Source organism: Gopherus evgoodei, chromosome 23 (assembly GCF_007399415.2).
Source record: "Gopherus evgoodei ecotype Sinaloan lineage chromosome 23, rGopEvg1_v1.p, whole genome shotgun sequence".
NCBI lineage: Eukaryota > Metazoa > Chordata > Testudines > Testudinidae > Gopherus > Gopherus evgoodei.
In genome coordinates this window covers 4,076,638-4,094,834 of record NC_044344.1, presented here as the reverse complement: position 1 = coordinate 4,094,834, position 18,197 = coordinate 4,076,638, and the positions used below count along the sequence as shown (strand labels likewise).

Genomic DNA, 18,197 nt, shown 5'->3' with positions numbered 1-18,197 from the left:
AGATGTTCCAGACTCATACCCTCCATGGGTCAAGCCTGGGGTGGGGAGTCACATAATACACACTGACCAGTGGGTTAGACGAACAGACCCCCTTTCTCACAGAGGTTTGCCCTAACCTGGCCCTGCTGTGGAGAAGGAAGACAGCAATTCTCCCTGCTTTGCTTTCCCCCTCCCAGCATGTCCTTGGCTCCCTCCCATGCCTCCCACTCCAAATCCAGCCCTCCCTCAGACCTCCCACTCTATTCTCAGCCCCTCACCCCCTTAATCCTGCCCCATTCACTTCCCCACCAGACCCCCTCACCCTATCCCACGTGCACCATCTTGCCTGTGCTTGGAGATGCGCCTGGGTTGGAGAGACCTTCCCTGTGCTCACTGAGCCCAGCATGACCTGAGGATGCAGTGAGTGTTCTCAGTCTGGGGGCAGCTAAGCCATTGAAATGAGAGGGCCAGGGACTCCACAGTCACTAGCCCAGCCTCCTTTGTCTTTCCTTGGTGGGGTTTAGATTCTATATCCCACTCTCCCCATCTGCCCACGGGTGTTACAGAACCTGCAGTAACCACGCCCCAAGCAGCTGGTCCAACTCACCTCCTTGTACCCAAAGACGATTCTCCCTTCGCTGTGCAGAGCAGCCTGGAACGTGAAGCTGCCAACGTCCTCCTTCCCATGCAGATAGACCTTGTCCCACTGCACCACAAACACCGTCCCTGGAGGAGAGAGGAGATGACACGGTGGAGCAGAGAGCAGCAGGGGAGATTGCAGGGGTCAATTTCATTCTCTGTGCACATCTGCAACGATCATCCCGTAGGCACTTGCAGAGCCGGTGTACTCGCTGTGACAACCTGGCTGCAGTCACATACATCACATCTCACACAGCACAGCCGCTGCAACAATCACACACACTCCCCGTTTGCACACAAACAACTCCAGCCCACAGCCACAACCAAACCTCACACAGCCTGAATCTGTTAACTGGCCACTTCACCTTGAATTGTCCCTTGAAATGCATGTTAACTACTTATTCTAAACAATCTGTTCCACTTTGTATTTAGCGGTGACTGAGTATATTTCCCAGAGGGAAGAAGAGCTCTGCTTGGCTCTGAAGCTCTGCTCTCTCACTAACAGAAGCTGGTCCAATAAAAGTTAATATCTTGTCCCATAACCACACCCACCAGCTCCAGCCACAGACCCTCACCTCTCCCCCCCTGCCGGCCGTGCACCACACACATGCAAGCTCACTGTTGCACAACTGATTTGGCCACAGCCAAAAGTTCCTGGAACTCGTTGGAGTCATTTGGGATGGGATGATTCAGTTTTTACTCCCTCTCTTATCTCAGTGGTATGGAGGAGATGGCCCTTTCTTTTGCCACATGAGACACTTCAGATCCTTCTCTCTTGAAGTCTGCAGCTCATGTTTCTCAGCAGACCCAGGAATGAGCTCCAAATAAACATCCTGATTTTTGGTGCTCGCCAGAGTGTCTTAAGGTGCACCCAGTGCTATCAGATATACCAGCTCTGCTGCTAATCCTCTAAGCCCGCACACAGGCAGAGACACACTCCCCCCAGGCCACATGTGCTACATCACACACACAAGGATATGCGTCACACACATCACACATAGAGGGACACAGACAGATACATCCCATGGACTAACATGTCACTGAGAGGCATACACATGACACACAGAGACAGATATGTCAAACGGACACACGTCAGACACAGAGATGCCCATTGACACAAAACATGGATGCACAAAGACACATCACACACATAGGGACATACGTTTCTCTCTCTTACACACACACACACACTCTCTCTCTCTCTCTCTCTCTCCCCAAAGCCTCAAAGCAGGTGCATAAATTCAGCACTTATGTGAATTCCCAAGTCAGGCCTGTTTCTGAGGTCCTCCATGCAGCTCTGTTTGTGACCCAGTTGAGATGCCAGAGGCCAAAGCAGTACCAGGCCCTGTATGTTATGCCCTCAGGACCTTGCCCCCTGGACACTCCTGGCTGCTGATTCAGCTGGTTCCTCTCCCCTGCCTTGCAAAGATGACCGCTGCCCAATTCCTGGTGCGCATGCGGAGAAGCAGCCAAGGTCCCCAGGAGGCTTTGTGCATTGTGTGTGGCAGTGGGGCTGTGCAAAAGGCCTAGCGGGCCAGGGGAAGTGGCTCACCGTTGTCGAAGTACTTGATGGTGGAGTTGCGGGAGTAGCTGGGGTTGAAGTTGGCCATTAGGGGCGCAATGTATTGGGTGGCCGTGAGCATGCGGTGAATGACATCCCCCATGAAGATGAAACCTGGAGCGACAGCAAGGGAAGGCAATTTATGTGCCCATCCCCTCACCACCACCCCACTGCCCTAGGACATCTGCTACCAGCTTCTACCCCTATCCCCACTCTATTGCCCCAGGACACCCGCTACCAGCTTCTCCCCCACCTCCTTACCCCAGATGTCCCCTCACCACTGCCCTTGACTAGAGCTGGGCATGGACTGAAGTACCCTGGACCTGGGCAGTTTGGATCCCAGGTTCTGGCTCATGTGTCATGATACCATTCAGCACTAATTAGAGAAGATGGACTTGACCTCATAAACCCCTGTGATGTGGGAGTGAGCTCCATTTTACAGTGGGGTAAATTGAGGCACAGAGTGCAGAAGAGACTTGCCCAAGGCCATCCCACACATCAGTGGCAAAACTGGGATTAGGATGTGGGAGGAGAGGCTGGTTAGAGACACCCATGTCACCCCAGTAGGCAACACTGCCTCTCCAGCTGATGCTGCCTGTCAGCACATCCAGGCAGGCCAAGTAAATGTGGCCTCAAGAGGCCTCACTCACCTCCTGTTGCTATGGTGATCTGCCGCAGGTGATGGCCATAGAAGGGGAAGTCGAAGGACAGGATGACCCTCTGTGGAAGACAGACAGGGATGACAGCATCAGTGCGGGAGCTACACTGGGAAGTGCCAAGTCTGACCATGGGCATCTGGGTGGGGCAGGTGGTGCTGCTCCCAGGGAGATGGGTTAAAGCAGAGGGGGATGCAGGGGCAGACAGCACAAGAGGGCAGTGTACTTTCCTTCCAAAACATGCTGCACCCTGCCTGGGGTATCCATGCCCATCTAGCATAGACTCTGGGCACAGCCCTTGCTAGGAGGAGAAATGCCAGAAATGGATTCATCTGCCCATTCGCAATGGGCTCCAGGGGCAGCCGCTGGGAAGTGGAGAAACACCTAAACTGGAGTCCAGTTGGAGCACAGGCTGCGCCCACCCACATCTCCCCGATACCCCAACAGTCAAAGCTTGTCTCTAGCCTGTCTCTCCTATGCAGGCACAGGGAGCTGTGGGGAGATCACCACAGCTTCGGCCAAGGTGCTAGTGCCCCAGGTCAAGAAATCCCTGAAAAGAGAGAAGCTGCTGGGGAAACATTCCTGGGTCACAGGCGTGGCACTGTGGCAGATGCCTGATGCAGGGATGGCAGCAGCTAAGCAGAGGGAGGGGGCTCACCGAGGCCTGCCTGTGCATGTTGGACAGGATCCCATGGACTTTCACTTGGCTCCTGTTGGCTTCTGCCATGTTGACCCAGAGCTCTTTGGTGTGCGCCTCCCCTGGCCCGTAGAACCGTGACATGTAGTAGCTATGGTTGTCTTCCTGCAGCCACAGAGCATGGAGAGATGGGGTTAGCGGGTGAGGATGACAAGGATTGTGGAGACAGGCCCCAAGGAACAAAATCTGCACCCAGATCTCGAATCAATAGGAGATCCCAGTTGGATGCTGGGGCAAGTCAGGCTGAGGTGATCCTTGGGTGTATAACAGGGAAGTTCTGAGTAGTATCAGGGAGGGAATTTTACCTTTGAATACAGCACTGATAAGACCGACACTGGAATCCTGCATCCAGTTTTGGTGTCCACATTTTAAATGGATGTTACAAGACTGGAAGGGGTGTGGAAAAGAGCCATGAAAATGAATTGAGAACCAGAGATGCCTCACGCTGAGAGACGTGAAGAGTTCAATTGGTTTAATTTAGCAGAAGGCAGACTGGGAGGCGACCTGCTTACGGCATATATGTACCTTCATGGGGAGAAACTACTGGCTATTAACAGGCTCTTTGATCTAGTGGAGCAAGGCTGAACAAGAACTGATGGCTGGAAGCTAAATCCGGACAAATTCAAATTAGAAACAAGGCACCACTGAGGGTGATTGACCGTTGGAACAAACTCCCAAAGGAAGCAGTAGATTCTCCATCTCTTGATGTCTTCAAATCAACACTGGATGCCTTTCTGGAATATGCTTTAATCACACATAAGTTATTGGGTTCAATACTGGGGGAACTGGGTGAAATTCTTCCAAGTCTGACCTGTGTTACACAAGAGGTCAGATAAGACGATTTAATGGTTCCTTCTGACCTTAAAATCTATGAACCTCACTCTCCTCTCCCCAAAGGTCAGCTTCCCATATCTATTCCTCATCACAGTCCTGAGGTGTAGGTATTAATATCCCCTTGGTGAAAACAAGGAAACTGAGGCACACAGAGGCTGCAAGGGGGGAAATTGGTGTAGGAAGTGGTATTAGGCCTTGGGAGTTTCTGGCTCCTAGTTCCCTGCACAGTGCATTAGGCCACAGTGCAATCTTATTATTGATAATAGCATCAGGCAGGCAGCACTGAAGAGGATAACCAGCCATTGTTATTAATCAGACTGTAATTAGAGAGGTCCTTTTATCCAAGGTTCTCATATAACGAACTAAACTTCATAGCGCCATTGGGAAGTAGATATTGATGTAGCCATTTTACAAATGTGGAAACTGAGTCCCCACAGGTTCAGTGACATGCTCCAGGTCACACAGCATCTCAGTGGCAGAACCCAGAAGTGCTGGCACCCATTCCTTCTGCTCCACACTCCATCCAAGAGCTGGGAACAAAACTCCCTGCTCTAATCACTACTCCACACTTCCCCTCAGTGGAATCTTTCGTCATCTCTAGACAGCTGATAAACCTGAGAGGCCTGGGGCATGCTGGAGCTCTGCCAAGAAACCTGATGTGCGAGTCCGACCAGCCTAAAACTGCTGATCATGAATATATCAAACGAAGCACACCCCTGCTGGGCTCAGTGGTTGTAGTTTTGTGGCCCTGAAGCAACATCAGTTACCCAGAGACCTGGCTGTAGCAGGACAAATTGCCCACCCATAACAATGATGGCACCAAAAGGCAGTGTTTTCTGGAGTAGAATGCTGCAGTCATTTAGCAGCCCACAGCATGTACTGGGAGTCTGGACTCCTGGCTTCTGTGGCCAGCTCGGCCATAGTAAAGCTATGCAACCCTTCAGGGGAGCCTTTGCTGCAGAACAGGTGGAATAATCCGCCCCTACAGGTGGTGTAATTAATCAGTTGCTCGGCACATGAACCTTGCTGACCCAAGGTCCAGCTGGAAGAAGCCTCTTGTCAGGGAGGCTGCTTCAGGTTCTGTGAAACCAGAGGTGTCTTAATTTCAACTGGGAAGACGCCACTCGCCCACTCTGAGGCTATACCAGGGGCTTCACTGATACCAGGGCATGATGGCTGGCAATGAACTAACAGTTCCCCTTTGCAGTCTCTCCTCCTCCCCTCCTAGATTCCTCTTTCCCCTGTCACTCCTCTCAGCTACTTCCCCTCCCTAACAGCTCAGATGTCAGCAGCCCTGTCTCTGCCACCAAGTCTGGTCTGATATTCCCCGACAGCGCTGCTCATTGGGGACCCTACTACAGTCTTGCCCCAGCAGCTGCTGATTCTGGGGCCCATGCTTTTCTCCTCACTGTGCCATCTTTTGTGCCTGGGACTAGCCGGGCTATTAGGACAGTCTCCTCTGGGGGCAATGTAGCATCCCCTAGCGGCCACTGGGATAGGAAAGAACATGCACAAAGGCCTGGGTATCTGAGTTCCCTCACATGACCTCTCTGGCCGGGGCCCAGTGCAGCCTGGAGTCTGGATCCCTTCATCTCGTCTTGGTTGAAGCTTAGGACAAGGCGAGTTGACTTAAGACTGCAGCACTCTGCTATTCCCCCCCGCACTGCTCTGCTGTTGCACATCACTCCCGCTATCTCATTGCTGGGCTCTCTACAGCCCTTGTGTACTGAGTCACTATGCTACACTCACGCCTGGGGTGCTGTACTGAACACCTCACTCCTGCAGTGCAGCCTCCCACTGCTACTCTAGTCTTGTCCCTGCCACAGCTGTGCCACTGCATTCTAGTTCTGGCCTCCTGTTCTCCTTGCCCTGGGATTCCCCCAGCACCTATCTCATAGGCATTTCTACATGCTCAACACTAAACTGTGGCAGCCCCTGCTATTCTAGGCCTGTTCCCCATATAGATCTGCTGATGTCCCCTAACTCTGACCTGCAGCACCTCCAACTATCCATGCCTGGGCCCCCCATATGCCTGTCATCCTGCTATTTCAGCTGTCTTCACCACCATCCCCTTTACCTTGTAACTGGCCACAACGGAGGGCTGTAGAATTTGCAAGCAGCAGAAAAGCAAAGGAAATAAAATTTGTCACTCAAAACAATTAACAGTGTCCCTGTAAATGGCAGGAGAAAACCACTCCTGACTTGAATGGTCTGATATATTTCCCAGAGAGCCTTCTGTAGCTATCCAAGACGTGGAGAGGAACACGGCAGAAACTCGATTAAAATCAGCTAATGCAGTTTTTCATGCTTCAGCAAAACTCCAGCAAAATGGTCTCACTTCCTTTACAAAAAACCCCAAAACTGAACAAAACCACCCTCATCATTATGTGAAACGCTTCCCTAGCCCTTTCCTTGTGAACTAGATTAGCTTTTCGTTCCTCTCCAGTGCCTGCCACCCAGCAGCTCAAAGTGATTTGTGAGCATGATCAAAACCTCGCAGCATCCCCATCTCCATCTCACAGGTGGGGAAACTGAGGAACAGAGCAGGAAAATGACTTGCCCACAGTAGGTCAGTGACACAGCCCAGATTTGAGTTCTAACCGTCATAAAACATAATCTCTCTCTGTTCTGGTAACCCGCTCACCTCTAAAAGCAGCAAAGAGTTCTGTGGCACCTTATAGACTAACAGACACTCACTAACCCACTCACTTCTGCTCTTGAGCCTGTTCAAGTCAATGGAAAGACAGGGGTTAGTTGGACACATGCTGATCTTACTGGTTTTCTTACAGTAGCCCCTAGATGTTGCTACCACGATCAGGGCTCCACATACTGGAAGGTAGCCCCTGCCCTGAAGAGCTTACAAATAGACAAGACAGACAAAGGGTGGTAGGGGAAACTGAGGTATAGAGCAGTGGTGTGACCTCCCCAAGATCACGTGGGAGAGATATTGGCAGAACTGGGAATAGAATCCAGGTGTCCTGCCTCTCAGCCACTGCACCACTGATCTTGCTCTGCTTTTGCTAGCAACCAGGTTGTCTCGCAGCCTAGCACAGAGCAAGAGAAATGTACAGCTGCTCCTATCTAACCCCAGCACCATCACATAATAGAAAATGAAAAGCAACGTAATTAAAATATCCTAATGCAACATGCAGGTAACTGTGGAACTCCCTGCTGCAGGATATCAGTGAGGTAAACAGTTGAGCAGGAGGAGTGGATGTTAATGTGAATGAGAATTGCACTGGAGCAACGCTAGCAAGGAGTACAGCAACCATGGATATAAGCTCTTGGTGGATGAGATGGTTATCAGGTCGGGGAGGGAAGAATTTTCCCAGTGTGGGAGATGCTGAGGAGTTCTGAACATGACCATCACCGCAGTAATCTTAGCACAATGGGGAGCACTGTACAATTGTGGGATGAAAAATATGGCTTCCTTTGGAGCCTTTGTCAGAGACCAGATTAGATGGACTATTAGTCTGCCAGGTAACGCTTGGGATCCTAAACCTTAAAATAACCTCCACACACAGAGCCTGTTTTAAGGGCAGGCAAGCAGGATGATTAGCTTGGGTGCCAACTTCCTGGGAGGTGGCACACCGCTGTGCCTTTTGTAGGGGGGTGGTTTTTTGCTCTGCTGATTGGCTGCCCATTGTGTGTGGGGGGGTTGTTTTTGGCTCGACCACTTCAGGTGTAGGGGTATGCACCAAAAACATTTTCCACCCGGGCAGGCAAAATGCCTAGGGCTGGCCCTACCTGCACGGACACACACACACGGCTAGGTCATCAATGTCTATCTGCGTAGGCCACCCCATTTTCTCTGAGGGCCAGATCCCCAGCTGGCATGAATCAAGGTAGCTCCAGTGCGCTCATCACCAACTTACGTCAGCTCAGTATCTGGCCCTCAACACGCACCAGCAGACCACCCCAGCGTTCTGCAGCAGAGAGAGGGGAAAGCCGCTGCCTCAGAGGTGCCAACATTTGCTCAGTAACTGCATAAAGAAGCTTGTCGGGTGGATTTACCCAGAGTAACTGGAAGCAGAATCCTCCTCTCGCTCACCCTCTCAGTTGGGAGACAACCTGGATTCCCCAGGCTGGATTCAGCCATTGATCCAGGACTCCATGATCTGGTGGATGGTTTTCATCTTGACAGTGGGCCAGGAGCTAATCTGCTTGTACCAGCATAAATCCAGAGTAATCCCCACTAGCCTTAAATGCAGATTTATGCCAATGTAAACTGGGACCCCAGCCAACCTGACCATTCCTTTAAGAGGCAGCATTGTCAACAAGGTAGGGGGAAGAAATGGCTTTCCTTTCTCTTTGGGCAGGGGTGGGGCAAGCTTCATGCATCTCCGTTGCCAAAATCGCTGGTCTTTGGTCTTTCACACACCACAGCACCCAGGGGACACTGTGTTCCGAACAAGGCTGTGGAGGCGGGTGGAGGAATCCAGAGGTGACCCTGCTCCAAAGGGCTCATTTTACCCCCAGGGATGTTCGACTGCGTAAGCAGGAGGAGGGAGAAGGGGCCAAATGAGTCCTTATAGACCCCGCTCTGCTGCCCTCATCCTTTCCAATGTGTTCCCAATAAAACTGGGAAAAAATATAAACAGCCAACATGGGGATGGGAGCTGGCAGCGGCTATGCTGAGTTCTCAGCCATCCCCATGACCTCATCTCTGAATCATTATTATGTCCCAATCCGTCACCTTGCTTTGGTTACAGCAGGAATTAAAGAAGAGAACTTTTGGATGCACAAATAAGCAGGGCGTGAAAAAAAGGATGCGGGGGGCAGGGATGTTAAACGAGTTCATAAAGCAAGGTCCTTTAAGGAGACGAGCCGCAGCTAGTAAATTTCTCCCTTATTTTGCACTGGGGTCACTGCTTTGGAAGGGGGATTATCAAGATCAGAGGCATTTTCCCCCTGCTGCTTCTTTCTGTCTGATCAAAGAGAAGAAAGGATTGTTCTTAGTTAAAGCTCAGGATGGGGGAAGAAGGGTTTGGTCAGGACTTGTGGGTTCTATTCCCAGCTCTGCCACTAACTCACAGTGTGGCCTTGGGCAAGTCACTTCCCCTTCTTTGTGCCTCAGTTTCTCCCTTGTTTACAACGGGAGATAACTCAGCCCCGACTGTGCTGCAAAGCTAATTAACATTTGTAATTTTAGGGCCTTAGATGGAAGATGCTAATTTGAAAAGAAAGGAAAAACTACAACTTTTCCATGGTTTCCCAGGAGTTGTTCTTGCCACTACATGGACCAGAGCCATCTGGAACTTTGCAGGGCTAGAACTCAGATCCTCTTGCTCCAAAAGCCCAAGCCTGAGCTTAAAGAAAATATCTGTTAGCAGTATAAGGCATATGACACACAGCTGGACAGTTTCTACTCTGTCCAACAGAGAGAAGTAGGGACACACACTGAGCTGGTACTGTGGGCAGAACTTGGTTTTGTGGGTGGAGTTTGAAAGAGTGCCTCTACATTTTCACTTCCAATTTGAACCTTTGGCACAGCTGTAGCCAAAACAACATGAGACTGTGCCTCCTCTCCCGAACTCCCTCTCTGGGGCAGCTTTCTATAGGCCAACCAGGCCCTCTCTGCTGGGGACAATGCCAAGCCTAGCATGTTTGCCCCTCCTTCCAGCTCTGTCCATGAGAAGGCAGCTTGCAGACCCCTCTCCCATGGACTGTCACTTCAGCTGGTTGGCCAAGATTGAAGTGAAAAACAACCCCGCAGATGGGAGTTCTTAACTCCTAGGCTGCTGGCATTCTATCAGCTGCATAGTGAATGCTGGGCTGGAACAAACTTTAGAATGGAGGGGGGAAGGCGGGAGGGGCCCGGCAGAGAGACAGAGAGAGAACATTCAGACACAGAGGCAGAATATTACAAACACTCAAGATTTTCAGTGCAGTTCTGTGTGCAAAAAAAGCACATTATGGCAGCTGCATGTTCATATAATCAATTTGCATGCTCAGTTGTGATAATTGCAATTGAGATTATTGCAGATGCATTTTGTATTATTATTATATATATTTTTGCATATGCATTTCTGCACTTAGCACTTGAAAGAGCACACCACTGGTGTGTGAGAGTAGGCAGGGAGAGTGTGCGCCCAGGATCTTTCCTCTCTCTCCTGCAAATAGAAAGCCACCCCCCTGCCCGTTTAACTCTGAGCATTGCTGATATGTTCAGCAGACTGAGAGATGCAAGCACAGGGCTGACTACAGGTCTGTCGCATCTTCCGCGCATTTAACATGTGCGATTTCAGCTTCACGCGATCGGCAAAAACAAAAACAAAAAAGAGAAAAATAACAATTTTAATACTGTACCTGTAGTGCGGGTGATTCTGCCCGCCATTCAACTCAATGTAATTTTGACTATACGCGGTTTTCGCTTTACATGCTAACCGCGGAACAGAACCCCGGCATAAGATAAGACTCGCCTGTACTACCTGGAGCTCATAACTGCAGCCAGCTGCAACCAGGAACCTTGGGTCTTCCCAAAAAGACAGAGACAGGATGGAAGGGAGTGGGAGAGACACAGTACAGGCATGGGGGAAGACAGACACACCAAAGCAATAGCCATACAACAGGAGAGATTGAGAGAGAAAAACAAAAACAAAACCAGAAGGCAGGAGAGTTCAGAGGAGGAGGAGAAAAATACATAGGAAGAGACATAGAATAAGGGCAGAAAAGGAGCTTCAGTTTCCCTGAAGGGAGCTGTAATTAGTGATCTGGGCCATGCCAATGAGACATCCACCGGCCTGCCTGCACCCCATCTTGCAACTGGGCACTGCATGCACCCCCACACCCTGGCAAACACCAGGACTCCTTCAAGCCCAGCCACCACCAAGTTTGGAAGGCTGCGTATTCCAGCTGGCAGTGTCCACTGCGAGATGCTGAAAGGCTGTCAGGCCCAGCCCACACTACTCTGCTCAGCTCCTGACCAGGTGCCATGGGCAAGACTGCATACCACAAAGAGACGCTGATGAGCTCCCCAGCCTTTGCTAATCTGTCTATGCACTCCCCAGCCCTAATTGCCTACAGACACCATCCCCCAGCCCCAAACCACCCCATGCTGAAATTCTCACCTGGGCCTTTATCTCCTCTGTTATTATGGGCATTACAGATGTGCCTATGGGCCCCAGCTGAAACGGGGTCCCTGTTGTACTGCACATACCCAGTGAGAAACTGTCCTGGCTTCAAAGAGCTTATGGACTGAATAGATAAGAGGTGGAACAAAGGAAGCATGATTATCCTCATTCTACAGGTGGGGAAATGGAGGCCCAGAGCCAGGGCCGGCTCCAGGCCCCAGCACGCCAAGTGCGTGCTTGGGTCGGCATGCTGCGGGGGGTGCTCTGCCGGTTGCCGGGAGGGCGGCAAGTGGCTCCGGTGGATCTCCCGCAGACGTGCCTGCGGAGGGTCCGCTGATGCTGCGGCTTCGGTGGAGCATCCGCAGGCACGCCTGCGGGAGATCCACTGGAGCCGCGGGACCAGCGAGCGGCAGAGCGCCCCCCATGGCGTGCCGCCGTGCTTGGGGCCTCAAAATGGCTAGAGCTGGCCCTGCCCAGAGCAATTAAGTGACTCTCAGCAGGAGCTTGCAGCAGAGACAGGAACAGACCCCAGGAGTCATGGGTCTCAGCCTAGAACTGGGAACTGAACCTAGATCTACGATATCTAGGCCAGTGCTTTAACCACAAGACTCTCCTCCCTCTGAAAGCCTCCCAGGAAACTGCTGCCGTTACCTAGGAGGTACCAACCAGTGCAATCACATCTTCCTCCATATTCAGGCACCCCCATGGTTCCCTGTTCATTTTCAAATGTAGCTCAAAAGTCACCCTCTCCTTTTTAAACCCTTCCATGCTGACCCTAACAATCATGCCACAAACCTTTCTGCTTCCTTCCCCACTCAACCCCTGCACCTCCACACCGTCCATCACCCTCTTCTGATGGAAGAGCGTTCTCCCCCACAGCTCTTGCCTATCGCAAAAGGTTTGCTTGCAGTACTTTATTCAGCCACTAGGTGTCTGTGTGTTGTATAGAGATCCTAACAGTGTGTGGTCCCTGGTAAACCAGAGAGAGGTTGGAACTCAAGCTGTGTATGTTTCAGTCAGTAGCTGCTTTCTTTAGTAATTGTCTCCTGTATGAGAATATTTGTCATTCACTATATTAAGACCCTACTGACTGGAACAGCTTCTCTGCCCCTCTGTCTCTTATCAATTCTCCCTGTCATTTCTAATGTTATCTCAAATATTGCTCCTCCTTCAGCTACCCCTTCCTCTTTATCGGTTGCTGTCTCCCTCTCTCTCTGCTGGAATTTAATTCAGTAATTGCATTACAAAATCAAATTCCATTTGTAAGTTTATTTCCTTTTATTGCTTTCTGTTCCTCCAGAGTGTCTACTCCTCGCTCTGGGCGCTTTGACAATCACTCTAACACGCAGAACCGGGGGAAAAAAATAATTCCAACAAATACATAATCAGTTTCCTGTAAAGCGTCACAATAACATGCACCCATAATGACAGCAGCAATAATGAGAGCCCATCTGATTGCCTAGGAGCATTAACCCACCTGCTCCCCTGTGGGAAATATGCCACCCAGCCTGAAGAGCAATGTGCCAGGGTCCTGGCAGACTAAGGTCAGGAGCAGAGAGTTCTGAAGCTGCTCTCCACCCCACAACACTTCCATCAGCTCCCAAAGGAACATCACCTCCAACTACGGACATACCCTATTGCACTGATTGTAATCCACTCCCTGCCCCATGTTCCCTCTGTCCCTTGCAGGGAGAAGCCCATCTCTACATGACCTCCAAAAGGAACAGAGGCTCCATGATGTAAGGTTAACATCCATCTCTGCTGCCCAAATGTCTGATCTCTTGTCAGCTCCCACCTTGAGAAGCCAGCTATAGATGGATGTCCTAGTCCTGAGATTCTGCCCCTGGTCCTCCCAGTGGAGCCATAGCAACCAAGTACCTGGGAACGGGGGATGGAGAAAAGTCCTGCCATGGATGCATCCCAAAGCCAGGGATGAGCCCAAGTGGCAGAAAGCGCATCCAGATTCCAAACCACCCGGATACTCGGTCTGGGGTCAGCTCAGCATAAAGCCAGTGGGCGATTTGCAAAATCTGGATCTCGATTTTGAAGGCTGGGGTTGTTCAGCCCCCAGGTTTAGATTTAGGGCCCAATGCCAGTCTGAGTCCCAGCTCTGTCACAGGCTCCCGGCATGACGCTGGGCAGATCACTTAACTTCTCTGTGCCTCAGTTCCCCATCTATCCAATGGGGTGGATAGGGCAAATGCACTAGAGATTGGCAGGCTCGGCACTACAGCGATGGGGGGCAGATAAGTAGGTAAGAGCAATAGTGCAAGAAAGGCCCCTCTGGAGCTGCTCTGCCAGGCTCCTCCTCTCCAGCTGGTTATCTCAGCGCTAGAGAACAGCCCACACCTGCACCCCAGATTCAGATTGCCCAGCCTTTAAGGGGGTCAAAACCTGATCCCAGATTTTCTGATCCAGCCCCCTCTTGGCTCAGCGGGTGCAGCTGTTTGGCTAGTCTCCCTCTGACCTTTTGGGTTTTTTGGCCTTCGGAAGCCATTTATGGGGCACAGCTGCACCCCATGTGTCCCTCCCCCTTGCTGGCCCCATCAGCCACGAGAAGCCCAGCCCCTTGGCAGCACTGCCCTTGTAAAGTCCCTCTGGGGTGTTGAAAAAACAAACAAACAAGCCAGTGGAAAATATGAAGACAACTAAAGGTCTAATGCAAACTCCCTGTGCCCCATTAACCAGGCTTGTGACAGCTCATATATGTGGGCCTCCGTCTGGTACACGCCAAATCTGCTTTACGGCAGAGTGTGACATGTGGGCATGCTTGGCAGAACCCACCCCCCTCCATGGGAGAGGCTGCCGGAGGCCAGGAGCCAGGGTGGAGCATGTGGGCGGAGCTGATAAGCACATTCTGATGGGGCTAGAGAGGATAGTCAAGGTTCAGTGACTGTATGTTAGTGCAAATGCAAGCCCATGGCATGTGCGTCTCATGTCACCTGCATCACATGTGTAGCATGTGTCTTCTCTGGAATATGGTACACAGCACCTGGGAGCCCTACGTCCCTCACATGGTGCTCAAGTACCATGCAGTGCATGGGTTTGTCCTGTGCAGTATGCATGGGTCTCTCAAAGAGCCAAGGTACTACAGGGCCTCTATAGGGCAGCCCCATTGAGCCTGACCCTCTATGCGCACCCAGCGCTCCCACTGATTTTACATATCAGAATCAGGCCCCTAGAGAGGGACAGATAAGAGCTCCCAGGGGCTGAGCAAAGAAGGCGGAACAGAGCCTTTCTGCACCAGGATGGGGATCGGGGCCTTTAATGCACAGACCCAGTACTGCTGGGGAGAGGGACACTCCACAACAGGGATCAGGCCCTTGAAACACACAGGAGCTTGTGGATTTTTATTGCTCTTTAAACACAAAGCAAAACATCCCCACGCCCCCCACATTATCCTGGCCTGAAAAGGCTGAGTCAGCATGGACTCCACCAGCAAGGAAGGAGGCTGCTGCTGCTAGCTGTGGTGTTGGTTGGCAAAACAAAATAGCCTCCAACGGCTATTTGCTGAGGTAATCATCTTCAGAGATGCTGATTACTCAACAAGAGAGGAGGCCAAGATGGAGGCTAACAGGTGACAACGTGAGGAAAAGGGCGAGACAAGGATGAAGGCGGATGCATCACAGAGAAGATTCTGATCACAACCTCCCAGCTGCTCCCAGTCTGGAAAGTTTGACAGCAGCCATTCCTCCCTCCATGACTGGGGTCGGACCTGAGAGGGGGCTCAGCAGTCAAATGCAGGTCTCCTTATTTCTCCAGCTCCTGATCCATCTCCCCATCCCCTTCACAGAGATCCCTTCACCCATCGGGATGTAGAAGGACTATGTCTCCATCCTACATCGGCATCAGGCAACAAGCCATCCTCTGCGACAAAGAGGGGACTGCTGGAAGGAAGTTCACCACACTGGAGTCCAACCTCAATGGAGGCAACATAGTCCAGTGCGGACAGGGTGCTGGGCTAGGAGTGAGGAGCCCTCTGTGCTAATCCCAGCCAGGCCACTGATCCAGGGGAAATCTCTGTGCCTCATTTTTCACTCTCGTCTATTACACTGTACACTCTCTGGGGTGGAAGCCATATATATGAAGCATCTAGCACAACGATGCTCTGATCTTTGTCAGGGCCTGAAACATAATATGGTCGGGTACTACATAGGTGCTGTTAAAATAAGGTTGTTCCCCCCCTCCTTTAGAAGAGGGTTTTGGGGATCCCCCAGAATGGGACCCACAAAAGACAAAGCACTGTCATGAGGCAGCTCAGGCTGCTGCAGTGCCTGCTAGCGCAGCACTAGGAGAGAGCCGAGCCTGGAGCTGCAGATCTATTTTTCACTGCTTTACATATTACACACAGTGGCAGCTGAAATCTTCCAGCACGTCAGTTAAAGCCTTAAAATGAAGTGACCCAAGAGCAGAGCCCCGGCTGAAGTGTAAACATCACAATGCCATTAACATGTGCAACACATTTTCGCTATTGATTTTAATGAATTTAAATTCTGTCTCATTTCTTGGGATGCAGCATCAACTCTAGTTCCAGCTCCACCAACACCGTGCCATCGATCTGGGTGCCGGGCCGGGCCCAGAAATCTCCCATACAATCAAGCCGCAGAGCTCCACCCTTCAGGGATAGCCCCCTGCATCTCCCTAATGCCACCCCTGCCTGGAGTTGAGCCACCCCAGGCTTTGATCAGGACATCTCTCCCCAGCCCAACAGCGTCAGCCATCGTCAGGGGGACTTCGGGGATCTTGCAGCGTGCTGCAGCAGCTGGGGGTGCAGTAGTGGGTGCTCTTCCCTCTGAGTCCCTATCAAACTGATGCCCATCACTGTTTCCTGCAGGGCAGTTAGTGATTCAGTAGGGGACGCTCTTCCCTTGGAGTCAGTGGTGCTAGCAGGTGCTGTGACTAGAGCAGGGGTAGGCAACCTATGGCACGCATGCCGAAGGCGGCACACGAGCTAATGTTCAGTAGCATTCACACTGTCCGGATCCCGGCCACCGGTCTGGGGGGGCTCTGCATTTTCATTTAATTTTAAATGAAGCTTCTTAAAGATTTATAAAACCTTATTTACTTTACATGCAACAATCATTTAGTTATATATTACAGACTTATAGAAAGAGACCTTTAAAAAACCTTAAAATGTATTACTGGCACGCGAAATCTTAAATTAGAGTGAATAAATGAAGACTCGGCACACCACTTCCGAAAGGTTGCTGACCCCTGGACTAGAGAGAACCCAGCCATCTGTGGTCATTAACGAGCCCACAACCTTTTTTGCAAGGGCAGGGATATTATCCCAGGAATCCTGCTGGCCTAAATTGCCCCGAGGGGATGCTTCTTTGCCTCCTGCTCTAAATTGCACTGCAGTGCTGCTGCACGGCTGTTAAGCAGCTGTCATGTTCCACCACTGAGGTGGCTGCATTTCAGTGCTGGGTGAGTGATCACTGTATAAAAGTAGCTGCCATGCCACTCCCCTCCACCCCAGACGCAGTTGCTTCTCAGGGATCTCTGTATAACCAGATGCCACATCTCATGCCAGAGGTGGCTGCACCTCAGCACTGAATGAGCGATCCTTGCATGAACAGCCGCCCCATCGCACTCCAGAGACGGTTGCATCTCTTGAAATGAATGAGCAATCCCTCTTTAAACAGCTGCCTCATCTCGCCCCTCAGGCGGCTGCATCTTGGCCCCAGATGAAGTGACTTGAGCATATCTAACCTCAATTATTCAAACGTCCTGACTATATATTTGGACCCAGGGGTCTTGGGTAACTGGGGGAATTTTCCTCATTGCTGAGGGACCTGTGATCTTGTCTCAGATAACAGGGAGCTGTGGATAATTGAAGGTCAGATAATTAAGCTCGCCCTAGATGCAAGAAACTTGCAGGATCCCCGAGGATGCAACCTGCTGTAGCTATACACATCATTATCAGCAGCACTCCCTGCTCCAGAATACTGTGGGGGGTGGGGGGGAGAGGAGGAAATGTTGCTTCCAGCTGTGAGCTCAGCCTGTGCCACCCTCCCCTTCTCTCTACTCCAGCATGTGCTCCTACCTCTCTCCCCCTTGCTCCAAGACCATCGCTCCCGGATCCAGCCTGCCTGCAAGCTCCTCATCCATCCCCCTCCTCCTGCCAGAGCCTTTTCCAATTTGGCTGCCGCTCGCAGCACTTGTCCAGATTAAGAAAACGCTGCCAGCCAGCCATTAATGTGTTAAATAAAACTGTCAATCAAGGGGCTGTGGCTGCACAGGGCAGAACCATTCCCACAAATGTGGACGCAGGACAAATTCCTTCCCCATCTCTCCCGGGGCCTCTCCTAAGGGGCAGCACACCAGCCAGCCCACCCCACACCATCCATCACTGCCCACCACAGCCACACATGGAGCAAGTGCTTCATACCCCAGCTGGGTCTAGGTGCAAGGGGAGACCTTGTGTCCCAACACCCCACTTTTTTGTCCATTTTCTACTGAGATTGCAAGCTCTTTGGGGTATGGACCTGTCCTTCGCCAGAGTCCTGCCACCCCGGCCCTCCAGCCATGAAAATGTTCCTGCACGGGGAAGCAGACTTAGAGGGGGAACCAGGGGTACTGCTACCCTGAGCCCTCCCCACAAATGCCAGCCTAGGAAAACTCTTTAGTTCAGGCCCACCTGCAGCACTCACAAAAACAGGGCACAAGTGCCTGTGTGCTCAGGGCTGCCCCCTGCTGGCAACGGTAGCTGGCAGGGGGATTCCATTAGCACAGCAGCATCCTTTCTACCCCCAAGC

The 18,197-nt window shown here is 51.4% G+C and overlaps 1 protein-coding gene across 2 annotated transcripts in view; it reads right to left on the bottom strand.

Moving 5' to 3' along the window:
* The window catches only part of PLXDC1 (plexin domain containing 1), a 47,811-nt gene that overhangs the window by 17,632 nt on the left and 11,982 nt on the right, over positions 1–18,197 (bottom strand). Inside the window, exons 3-6 of one of the 2 annotated variants that reach the window (XM_030541602.1) lie at positions 3,494–3,637; positions 2,830–2,899; positions 2,171–2,293; positions 587–705 (exon numbers count right to left, since the gene is read on the bottom strand). In XM_030541602.1, the coding sequence (XP_030397462.1) occupies positions 587–705; positions 2,171–2,293; positions 2,830–2,899; positions 3,494–3,637 (456 nt within the window). The remainder of the gene's footprint in view (positions 1–586; positions 706–2,170; positions 2,294–2,829; positions 2,900–3,493; positions 3,638–18,197) is intronic. The other variant, XM_030541603.1, reaches the window with a different exon arrangement.